General features: G+C 45.5%; 1 protein-coding gene across 1 annotated transcript in view; it reads right to left on the reverse strand.

Annotated features, from left to right (window-relative positions):
- Positions 1 to 321: 321 nt before the first annotated feature.
- Positions 322 to 12,097, reverse strand: part of LOC8042851 (solute carrier family 41 member 1) — a 32,655-nt gene continuing 20,879 nt past the window's right edge. The window contains exons 8-10 of the mRNA XM_002415824.5: positions 6,271 to 6,344; positions 4,312 to 4,443; positions 322 to 1,775 (exon numbers count right to left, since the gene is read on the reverse strand). Of these exons, the coding sequence (XP_002415869.3) occupies positions 1,402 to 1,775; positions 4,312 to 4,443; positions 6,271 to 6,344 (580 nt within the window). The 3' untranslated portion in view covers positions 322 to 1,401. The remainder of the gene's footprint in view (positions 1,776 to 4,311; positions 4,444 to 6,270; positions 6,345 to 12,097) is intronic.

Genomic DNA, 12,097 nt, shown 5'->3' on the forward strand with positions numbered 1-12,097 from the left:
CCCAGGCTAGCGGTTGTACTGCGCTGGCTAAATTTCTCTACAGGTGAGACACCAGAAGTTCAATGAGGTTGATTAACTCTCGGATACACACCTTATTAATATTATCATAATTATTACTGTGATAATTATCATTATCATTATTATTATTTATGCAAAGAGAAACACGCAGTTTTAATCCAAGCCGCTTGAAAGTGTGTTACTTAAATATGTAACTGTGTGTAAATAAAGTTTATTTGAAAACTAATTTTTACTGATACTTAGATGGGAGCGGAGTTGCACAAGTTTGAACTATTTGAACGGCAAAGAAACTTGAAGGCTGGATTACAACATATTTTTTTATTAATTTACTTTAAGAACTCGAACTCTACACAGGGTACCCATATTTCGGGTCTGTACATTATATAAAACAGTAACTGTACAAAAAAGGGAAGTGATCACCCTTAAACTATTAAAATGTTATGCAATCAACGTGAGTTAAAAACATGCGCTTCAGACGGTCCGTTACACAGGCGATAACCACGAGCAATCGTGTGTTCACAGAATTCTGCCTGAGATGAGGGCACCGTGCTCGTAGGAGAAGCAATGTTCAACGTGGCCACAGTATGCATTTGAGGAATCGTAGACACGTATGAAACAATGTAAAATATTAGCCGCACGATGTGTTTATTATCATAATAATTATTTAAACCGCGACGTCACCCGTAAAAAAAGAAATTAACACATGAAGGCAATTCTGGAGCGCGAGCTCAGAACTAAAAGTTTACAGCACCCTCAAGGGTTTCAGACGTCTTACGATGACAATTTTGAAACAGAGTAATCCTGATCTTGAAACGCCTTGCACCGCGTTATCACTAGAGCCAAACGCGCGCAGAAACACGGGTTCAATCGTCATTGTGCGTAGCATTCACTTTCTTCCAGGTTGAAGCTGCCATTAGCGAGAAGTTAGTGAAACAGTCATAAAAGGTTCCTTCCTTTGACCGACTGCGCAGACATCACATTCATGCCAAAGGGACTCGGCATAAAACAGAAGCTAAACCCGTCAGGACCTCTCCTGACGGCTTTTGCATGTGCGCGTGATAGCTGCTGAACTGCGCGCTGTGGAACGGTGATTGCAATCCGTCGTAACGTTTGGCTGCAAATGAGAGATTGAGTAGAAATAGGACCGGTGGTACGTTCAGTAGCACACGAAAAGTGCTATAAAATGGGGACCACGTCGCTACATACAGAGATCATCCGCCAGAGGGGAAGACGCTACGTCGAGTAGCTTGAACCAAAGAAGTTCCGATACAGTCACACTCCGGTTATCCGAGGAAGGTGAAACCACCCGAGACACAAATGCAGATGCGCAATGTTGCCGGACAACGCGTGAGATGACCGGAGCACTCAAGACAACCGTAGCACTTAGGTGGTGTGATTGCTCGGAGCCGTTGTCAGGACACCGGGAGTGGTATCCACGGTCTCGTTGGGTGAGAGATGCAGGAGCGACAAGTAGACGAGGGCCAGCAGACCTGAACCGAGGAGGTCTCCGAGCGCAGTGAGGAAGGGGATGGCGGCGTTGTCTGGGTCCTGTCCCCTGGTCCAGAGCACGTACACGAGTACCCTAGCCAGATACAGCAGCAGACAGACCTGCACGATGGCTGCGGCCATGTATAGGCCCACGAAGGGGCCCCGGAACGCGTCACCGGGCCCTTCGACGTGGTCGATGACCGCCACAAAGATCAGCTGACCAGGGACCAGCAGCAGGAGAAGCAGGCGGGCAGTCCGGGCGTGCATGCCTGCGGCCGCGCGAAGGTAATTTAGGTACTACAACCCAGATACGTCAGCGTCCTTGGCTCCAGTTATGGCAATCTCTAAGATGTATAAAGCGTTATTTTGGCTCATATTTAATTTTATCAATATTATCGCATGTCTCCAAAGCAAGCACAATAACCTTTCGGCCACGGACGCGCTTGCTCACGGACGCGAGTGGCAATATAATGTTTTTTACATTCAATTTTAACTCAGTGTTTAATCGACATAGGCTATATATCGCGCTAAGGGTGGACACAATGGCATGCTGCAAATAGGACGTGCCAAACCAGTATAATACATGGCATCCCATGACAACTGAACACGTGACCAAACGGTTGATGAGAAAATATTTTCCTTGGACACTGACACTTTGTCATAATTATTTTATGCAATCAGTCAAGCTCACACTCCCTACAGTATTCAACGCCTTGATAAAAACAAGAACAGTGACCTTATTTCTATTATATAGTGGGATTTACGAAATGAACTAAAGTGGGACGGAATAGAATGAATATATTTATGAGGCCTCTCTTTTTTGTCAGCTTCTTCCCCTTGCTTTCCGCATTTATGTATTGAAAGGGGAAATAAAGCTTTTTGTTATTATATAACATTATGTAACTAAATACGTGAAAACAACATGACGACAAAGGAGCAGAGCGGCAGAGGTGCAGAGCGGCAGAGGTGCAGAGCGGCAGAGGTGCAGAGCGGCAGAGGTGCAGAGCGGCAGAGGTGCAGAGCGACGGAAGAGCACCTCTACAAAAAAGTACCTTACTGAAACAGTGCAGTGACAAAACGCTATTGCGCCAACTCAACAACTCGACAAAAATGTAGTACATCGCTGAATATAATACTTCGATGTAACGCTGCTATTCATATTGCGCGGTTCAAAGAGCTGCAGATTCATTGAGCAGTGAGTAAATCTCGACGGAATTAAGTGAATTTCATACGCAGAGGGAAAGTAAGGCTTTGCCAATTTAAAGTGATTGGGTATACAGTTCGCTCATGATTGAATAAAAACCAAAAACATCAAAATAACATGGGCAAGGTAAAAGGAAGAGCACGATGCTAGAAATCGTTATCAACAAAATTTTGATTTACAATAGCACTAAGCAATGCATCATCGCACTGACCACCCAATAAAAAAAGCGAATGTGACTTCATTGTGCCAATAAAAAAACCTTATTTGACACGTGGGGAACTGCATTTGTTATGTTAGCTTCTTCAGCATAGTCTGTCTTTTTGAATATGTATTAGTTTTTACTGTACTTATTTTAATAAACACCAATTTGGTAATATTAAGTATGAAATTTTAAGGGGTACACCGAATTTCAGCCTACAAAGGCAGTTTTGCGTGAAGAAAGAAGTTGTAATGGACACAGAATAGGAATGAGGTGGTACACCTCGACCATTGCCTCTCAAGGCGATGGAAGCATTCAAATAAAGGAGTAAACAAACCAGAGTGTCGTTACCAGAGGCTGGGCTTTTTCGACAAGACAACACAAACACACAAAAATCTCGGACACAGGTGAAGCTTATGGGAAAGAAGAGGCCCTTAAATCGGCACCCGTAAGGGACACTGGGAGGGTATTTATGCTCGCGAAGGTTTTAACTTGAACATGACAAATGAGAGCCCAACTACCCAGAACACAATTCGCGGCTCGAAATTCTTTTTCTATCTGCCCGGAAAGTGCCGATCGAGAACTGGTCGGCTTGAGTCGCGCTCACTTTCTTCTTCGTGTTCAAGTGCCGTTCCTATGGTTTAGACACAATCCCCCAGTGTAATCAAAGTCGTGGGTTATTGCAGGCAGGCACTCAATATTAAAAACAGAAAATGCATATGATACCCATTTTTGTGTCTTCTAAAATGCTGGGAACACGTTGGTAAAAAATAAAAGAATTGCACAGCCACGTGACTTCCGAAAACTCTCTCCTCCTCTATATTTCTTCTTCCTCCCAAGTCCACCTGTGGTGTCGGTTCCAAGCAGTTCAGTTTTTTTTTTTTTTTTCATTTTGTTAAAATATGCGTGACGCTGTAGCAAAACATTGATTCGGTACTCTTCTGACACTATAACACATCGCCTGGCAAAAAATAAAAAGAATATATATATATATTTTGGGGGGTGTCAGTAACCCTTTAACAAAAGACAAAGGGGCGATGCGAAAATACTCCTGGCACAAGTATACCCCTTTTCACAAACAGTCCACAAAAAAGAAAACGTTCCGGAACCTTACGATTTACTACCTGAAAAGTAAGTTGCAAGTTTCGGGAACGTTTTTTTCTCTTGTGCTTGTACGTAGACGTATGCTTGTGAAAAGAATTTTGCGTGTCACCCTTTCTGTTTTTTGTTAAGGGTATCCCTTTAATGTTCTCTTCTGTCCAATAAACTTCGGCTGCGTTTGAGACTTCTTAGTGCCTGTGTCATCCTTTTGTGAAACCCATGTCTGAGTTAGAACCGGTATGTCACTTCTTCCCCAGCTTCCTATCACCCTCCTCCTTTGTTCGTCAAAAAGACTACTCACAGGGTCCAAAGAAGACCGCCCAAGGCCCCACGCAGCGGGCTTCTCCTTCAGGCAGGCTCCCTTTCTGGGCGCTCAGGTGCAGGTAGGTGGAGATGCGACTCGCCTGCACCGACACCAGGTTCCCGGCCACGCCTGCGCAGCAGCGAGCGTCGACAGCGCTGGAACAAGAGCTCCGAGACAAACACAGTCAAGCTGCAAACACGCTATGCCACTCTTTTTTGTTTTTTCTTTCAATCGGCCAGCCAGTAATGGATTCAGTTTTGCAGTCGTTCTTGCGTTCTGCTGCTTTGGTATACGAATATAGCACAGAAAACAACGAAATACTCGCATAGTGGGAATTCCGATTTTTTACAGACTGAACTTGACCTTAACACTTAGGGGTTTTTCGAGAATCGAATCCACAATTAAATTATAAATCTCGTATTATTTTTGTATACTTTCGGGTAAAAAAAAAAACAAATGTGCGTGTCGTAATTAATGCAGTTCCTTCGAACGAAGCAGCCACGCTAATTCTTTCGTTGCCGGAAACCCGCTGGGTATGTCGTAGCAAGAGCCGACGCCACCGGCGTTACTTGGCAAACTTCTATAGAGCAACACGGTGTTTCCAAACACGCTGGCGTTTCCAAGTGTGGGCACTGCGCGTGCGCAAAAGTTGGATTGCGACAAGTGAAGCGTCTGCACACGCGCCGACAGCAGCGCAACGGTCGCGGCATGACGTCGGACGCTCACGTTGGTGAGCCTGTAGACAAAAACCAGCGCCTTCGCGCATAAGAGAGGAGGTAAAAAAAAAAAAAAAAAAAAAAAAAAAAACTTTCCGCACATGACAAAAAATGCGCGAGAAGACCAGAGGGAGCGATCACGTTTGCGATGATGCTTCATCCCAGCAGACGCCATGCGGAGAGCAAGTCGTCTGCTTTTTGTGCAGGAGTTGTGAGAACAACGCGGAACTCTGATTGGCTCCGATTGAACGAGATTGGGTAGACCTCAAAGAAAGCTGCCTTGAGGTCTAGCCTGTATTCTTCATTCAGAACCAATCAGAGCTTGGCGTTGTGCCGTCACCACAACTCCTGCAAAAGATGCAGGCAAAGCAGACGAACTTGCGCTCCGCATTCCGTTCAGCGGCTGGCAATCAAGATCTCGGCCACGAGTTCCGCGTTCGCTTTAGCGCCTCTGGTACATGTTTCTCGATGAAAACTACGTACACTCTAGGACTGGTGAAGGCGAGCGGGTTGAACATGAATACATAAAATTGAAAAAAAAAATAAAGCACGGAGGACAAGCACGGAGGACAAGCACGGAGGACAAGCACGGAGGACAAGCACGGAGGACAAGCACGGAGGACAAGCACGGAGGACAAGCACAGGAGAACCACTTTTTTGAAAGGAAGTGGTTGTCCTGTGCTTGTCCTCCGTGTTTTATTCTTTCAATTTTATGTACGTACACTTTGTAGCGTTTTCTTTTATTTTTTTCGAAGGCTGAGTTGCGGTTATGAGGAACTGGTGTGTCGCCGAAAGTCGTACAAAAACGAGGCAGCCACAGCTACGACTAGCAGACGACGCGAGAGTTCTGCCAATAACGCCGTCTAATCAAAGCCCACTAGCATTTAGACGTCCTCGCAATGAGATCCAGTGCACACACATACTGTACGCGAGTGCTGCGTTAGCTTTCGGCCGGGCTTAGTATCCATTCGGTGCGTCGAAGGACACTCTGCGTAGTTCTCAGACGCAATTGCCGGGTCGGCGCTCTCTGAGCGCGACCCGGCAATTGCGTCCCGAAATTCCACGCCACTGCGGTATTGGCTGTGCGCCCCGAAATTCCACGCCACTGCACCGTCTGCACGAGGAGCGGACCAACTTGCTAGTCAGGCTTAACATGGTCGCTGGGAAGTCACATAAGTCACGACCAGACCCGTGATACTCCCTTTCTTGCTGGGAGTATTCTGATGAAAGTGTCACTTACCGTTGATGACTGGCTGGTATGCTGCCAGGCCCGTGAACTTCTCGCTGGCATACTCAAGGATATAACCTCCACCGCTGCACGAAATGCGAGACAATGGAGCTACGGTTTATTTTAATGTCAAACATACGAATCAGAAATGGCACACACTTAGAATCTAAATACTTCACTCGTTTGAGCTATTTTTCCCGACGGATGCGAGAGCTGCGAGGACGAACTGAACGTTTTTGTACGGCTTTATGAGGAAATTCGCGAATAAATTTGGAGAGGTATTGTAATGGTTTTTGAAACAAAATGCATTTTCTCAAATAATTTTTACAGTGATATGTAACGTTTTGGATGTAACGTTTCGCTGTAACGAAGAACCGAAACCGAGAGCGTTATGCAACGAGGAATTATATGAAAAGATTCGAGTCACCCGGGCAGGAGTTGAAATGATTGTGAGCCAAGTTTTTTGACAAAGCTATTGAGGGACGGCATTTGCTCTCGACGTGTAGACCCTTTCGTGGGCCTTTCGAAAAACGTGCGCCCAGTCACGGTCGCGCGCTTCGCTGCCTTGGAAGTGTTTCGACACGTCATGCTGCACCATCTCACAGCGATTGGAAGAAATTGGAGAGAATCTATGACACACTTGCTTTGTAGCGAGGCGATGCTATCGATCGCCTCTCTTTTCGTTCATTGTGGTGGAAGAGCGGCGAGCTTATCCAGAACGTAAGAAATGGCGGAAGTAGCAGGTCCAGCTTATACCAGGGACCCCGCAGACGACATCGATTAGGGGAAGGTCTATCACGCATCCTGTGCCTACCAGTCTTTGTCAGCATGATCACGCCTGTATAATTTTCTTTAACCTTTGTACACACAGAAGCACGGTCTAGAATCTTTCAGAATCTTGAACACCCAAGTTTAGTGAGAAAAAAAGAATAACACACACCATTGATACCTGTGAGTGTTGTCAACTTTTAGTTCAAACTTCGGTGTTCAGGATGTCGAAATTTCACCATCTCGCCTGCATCTCTCCGTTTTTATTAAAATTTACAGCTTTAAAGGTACGAGGGTGGAATACTCTCGGATCGTTCAAAGACCATTGGAGGAATGTCCCCGTAGGCATTCTCCCGGATGAGCACCCGCGCACTAGGAAAGCGGTAGCCGGATGAGCACCCGCGCACTAGGAAAGCGGTAGGAAGTTTACCTGAAGAACGCTCTAAGCTTACACTGCAGAGGTGAAAAAAAAAATCACCCCTTTGCCGTAGCAGCTTAGCAAAGTCAGTGGTAACACAGAATGTGTTGTGGAAGTCTAGAAAAACTGGGCAGACATGTGAATACAAGATGGCGCAAATGCAGTCCGTGTCAGCTTTACTTGAAGCGCAAGACTCCGTTTCGCTGGCGTCTGCAAGCGGCGTCGTTCATGCTATATTTCCATCCGCGCAGTACGGTACTACGTGCCAAGACGCTCGATTGTTGGCTGTCTGTTGGTGGTTAAGGGTGAAGTGTGAAGGGCCGGCAGAAGTAGACAGCCGGGGATTATCGTCTGCCATAATGACATTAAACGAAGACTGGGGCAGAAGAAGGATGAATGTCTAAAAGAGGAAGGAAAAGTAACAGGGACAGGCAACGTCTCTAATGCAGCTGATGGCTTCACTGAACCACCCTTCTGTTATACAGAACCACAACCGCCCCAGAAGTACCGAATCACCTATTTTCAAGGTCGCGCGCAGCCCTTAGACACATCCCAAAACAAATAAAAAAAAAACCCTACAAAACTCAACCTCCTTTCGGTTTAGACAAAAAACCTTCAAAACTGACTAATGTCATACAAAATAAACAAAAATGTTCTTTGTTTGTTCGTTGTTTGTGGGTTTTATGGCGCAAGAGCTCCGACGGCCATACTGCGCCAAACTAGGTGAGCTAAAAATGCATTGGTAAAAGTACACTAACACTAGACTAGAACTTGGCTATAGTTTGTGTAATATAGCTGTAATGTTGAAAAAAGCTAAAAGACGTTCAAATGATATGAGAGGCGGCTCCCCTAGAACCAAGACAACGTGAAAAGGGGATGTTGTACTTGAAAAACTAGGGGGAAAAGGTCTTGTATTGTTGTAGAAGGCCACGGCAAAAAAAGAGAACATGCAGAAAAGATAATGTTTCTCCACAGTGCTTGCATAATGGCGGTTCCTCACCTATAAGCAGTTATTGATTAGTAATGAACGAGTGGCCAATTCTCAAGCGGCACAGGAGTACTTCGTGGAAACGATTTTTAGTATAGGAGGTTTCCCATGCACCAAGTTCTGGCTTGATGGCATGAAGCTTATTATTATCGGGTAACTTCCATTCAGATTGCCATGGACGTAGAAGGGAAAATCTTATGAACTAAACAAAAAGAAAAAGAGAAAAAGAAGAAAAATACAATCCTACTGAAGCATTAAAGCATTGTATACATTTTTTTTTTTCGTTTTAGCTCAAGCAGTTTAGAAGGTTTCTTTTGTTTGTCGTGTTTTCGGAGCTTATTATTCGAGAAGTTCAGAAAGTGTTTTTCAGAGTTTATTTTTCAGTAAAAATTCGGGGTTTCTCGGAGTACCTTTTTCACTGGAAATTCGGGGCGTATCGGAGAGTGCGGGTGCTCCTCTCGACGCCGAAAACATGGCAGCGCCTCAATAATTGCACCGCAAAACTCGAAGGAGCACTCAGAGGCGTTCGATTCGACATTCATGCTTTCGCATTCACAACTCACAAGTGCTTAGGTATCCTCAGATATTGTTTTTTTGTTTGTTTCAGAAACCTCAAATAGTTTTGATCGAAAGCGTGACAGAGTTTTTTTCTTTAAGTTTTTGTTTTTGTTATCGAGGGGGGTGGAGCGTGCTGCCTTTTGCCGGGTTCACATAGCCATGATAAGGATTATCATGACGGGTGGCTTAGTAGCGCACGACTACTGTTGGTGCGATGTCTACATGCGAGGTCAGCCTGCCTGGCTGAGTTACGTCAAAAGTTGGCAGCGTCCTCTATTTTGTCTTCCATCTTGACTGCAGTACAACATGGCAACTCCTGGGCATTGAAAAAGCGGCGCATCTGATGTCGTGCTAACGCGCGTATCTAATGGCTGAATAAACAAATTTGGCGTCTGACTCTTACCCTGGTTGTTATTTATGAGGAACTTACTTTTTCGTAAGGTTCTAAGACTCTGTGTGCCACGCGTTTCCTTGATGTGTCGCAGAAAACTGAATGCTTGTCTTACACGTTTTAATATGTATAACCAAGGTGAGACAATCGGGCTCCTCTGACTGCTGATAATACCATCCTCGATAGGTACTCATAGCCCTTCTCTTTCGTGTCCATGACTCGTTTTGGCGTCACTTTAGCGACCATAGTGGCGGCCTTGCTGTTGAGCGGGTACCTTCAGCTGCACGCAGTTCGCACAATCGAACTTTTTCTTTTTTTGGCACAGGGGGTGGGGGGAGGGGCGATATCAGCACGGTGAATCACGGTGCGTTGACGTCACGTGCAAGCCATGTGGCTCTGGATGTCAGCATTAATCATCTCTGTCGTAGTTCCACCGGTTTCGTTCTGACACGGCGTGCTACCTCGAAGGAGAAGTCAAACAACCCGCTTCACAATCGCGATGAATGCGCAGGTTGGTTCATTGTGACATCCGATTGGCTTCTAAATTACCAATCAGTCGCGCTGCTGAGCAGGTCAAGGCTTTGGTAATATTTTGTAGTGACTACGAGAAGTAAATCGCTGACGGGGTCGGAATTTATATTTACATTAAACATTCATTGTAATAGAACAAACGACATAGTATGCCTCGACGAAAATAATCCCTGGAGAAGGAGAACAAGAAGGAAACAGGACAAACACAAATCTCCAAACACAGCGAGGTGACTGGTGCGCGACCGAAAAAAACCCGCCCACCTGGTCCGGGGACTTCTCCATTTCCAGTGTAGCGCTTTACCAACTGAGCTAACCAGGGGTTTGACGTCAGTAGAGCAAACAGGTTTTATCAGCTACCACCAGTCTAAGACCAACAAGGGTGAAAGCGCTAATTTTAAGGTTATGATTATGATGTAATTAAATGCAAAGGGTGCGAGCGAGCTGGACACGAATGATGAAAATAAAAATAACGAAAATTATTTTTCGTCATTCTTGTCCGGCTCGCTTGCATCTTCGCATCGAATTGCATTATAATAATGGCAAGTCTTTCGTTTGTGTCCTAAGCGGTTTAAGTAAAGTCAGCCGCGACCTAAGTCATCTGGCATTCACAACATTATACGTCTCCCGATCATTGTTAATCTCCCCCGCGAGCCAAGCAGCTTGCGAATCTAACGTAAAAGTGTAACTTCTCATGTACTGCCATTACTAACGCAAGTATAAGTATCTAAACATTTGAACCGTTACTCTCTGCAAGAAGGTGTAACTGCCAAGGGCCGCAAAAGAAACGCATACCAAGAAACGCATAAGTTAAAACGACGCAGTGAAAAATTCAGTTTGCCCCACGACATACTGACTGCATTCAGGAAAAAGGGAAATTAATTTTTCTTGAAGGGCATAAATGGGATATATAATTTCTTCTAAAAATTTATTCACACGCAAAAAAGATTTTTAGCTATATTTACGCGGTTAGTAGCAATTTAGGTGGAGGCAGCCTGCCCTAGGCCCCTCCTAGGAACGTAGATAACTGCGTTCCATTTCTTGGCTCTCACTGATTGTAGGGATGATTGACGCGTGTATTGTTCCTTGTAAAATCGTTTCTCAGTGCCGTAATAGTTTTTGTATCGACAATATTTTTATATTTGAGAAACAAATATTATAAATAGAGTCATTAATATCTTCAAAAGTATCCCAAGATCGTCTTTTCCGCATTGGTGTGAAACGATAACAAACATGGCCGCCCGCGCCTGCGGAGTACTCAACGAGAGCAGCTTGTCGAGTTCCTCTATTTTTATAAGTGCAAGTCGTTTTGTGTTCTCTAAGGTGTTTCGAAGATCTCCTCAACCGACGTAGTTCGCAACAAACAATTGTTGCAAGCGCGCGCCTTCGGAACCGCTGTGCGACTGCTTGTTCTCGTAGTGGGACTGGCCTAATCCTAGCGTCCCACGTCAACTCTATTTTGCTTGATCTGCCTTGATTTGTTAGTCTTTGCGTGTTGATACTGAATGAAGATGTTGATTCTCTTAAAAGCGGCCCCGCTCCTCTCGGAGTGTGCAACCGTCGTGCTTGCGACTTTGGCTTCAATGTCGAGAAGATACCTGCCAGGAAAGCATTGCGAGCCATTTGGCTAAAGGCAATAGGACGTTCGGTTCACATCAGGTGCATCCAGGTTTGTTTCCATCATTTCGCTTTGGAAGGCAAGTAGCTTTTAAGTTTTGCGCTGCACCTGGCCTGCCGAAGAAAATAATTTTAGGTGACGTTCTAAATGTGCGTCGTGACGCTCACCACCTTGCACATCGACAGACGCTAGCAGACGCTTTTATTGGAACGCGGCTCGTGCATGATGCAACGCTCGAACGCCGCTTTCATGATCGCATTTTCTGAGCATTGGAGAAGTTTTCACACGAGGGCGGAATATCGGACGAAGCCGAAAACGGACGCCGACGCGCAGATTTCAATTACGCATCTGGACATTGCAGACGACGATAGACAGTGATGGAATAGCAGACGATGCCGGAGGCTGCTGCGTGTATGGACGCAGGGCAGTATTGTCAGATGACGGACTAGACGCACCGAATGTCGGGAAAGGGAGACGCTAGGCTTCCGAGCACCTTCGGTTGAGCAGCCAAGCATAGGCGTAGACTTCGGGGGGGGGGGGGGGGGGGGGGGCGGCATTAGGGCTCGTGCT

This window comes from Ixodes scapularis, unplaced genomic scaffold (genome assembly GCF_016920785.2).
Source record: "Ixodes scapularis isolate PalLabHiFi unplaced genomic scaffold, ASM1692078v2 PGA_scaffold2__306_contigs__length_199485367, whole genome shotgun sequence".
In the NCBI taxonomy this organism is placed as follows: Eukaryota; Metazoa; Arthropoda; class Arachnida; order Ixodida; family Ixodidae; genus Ixodes; species Ixodes scapularis.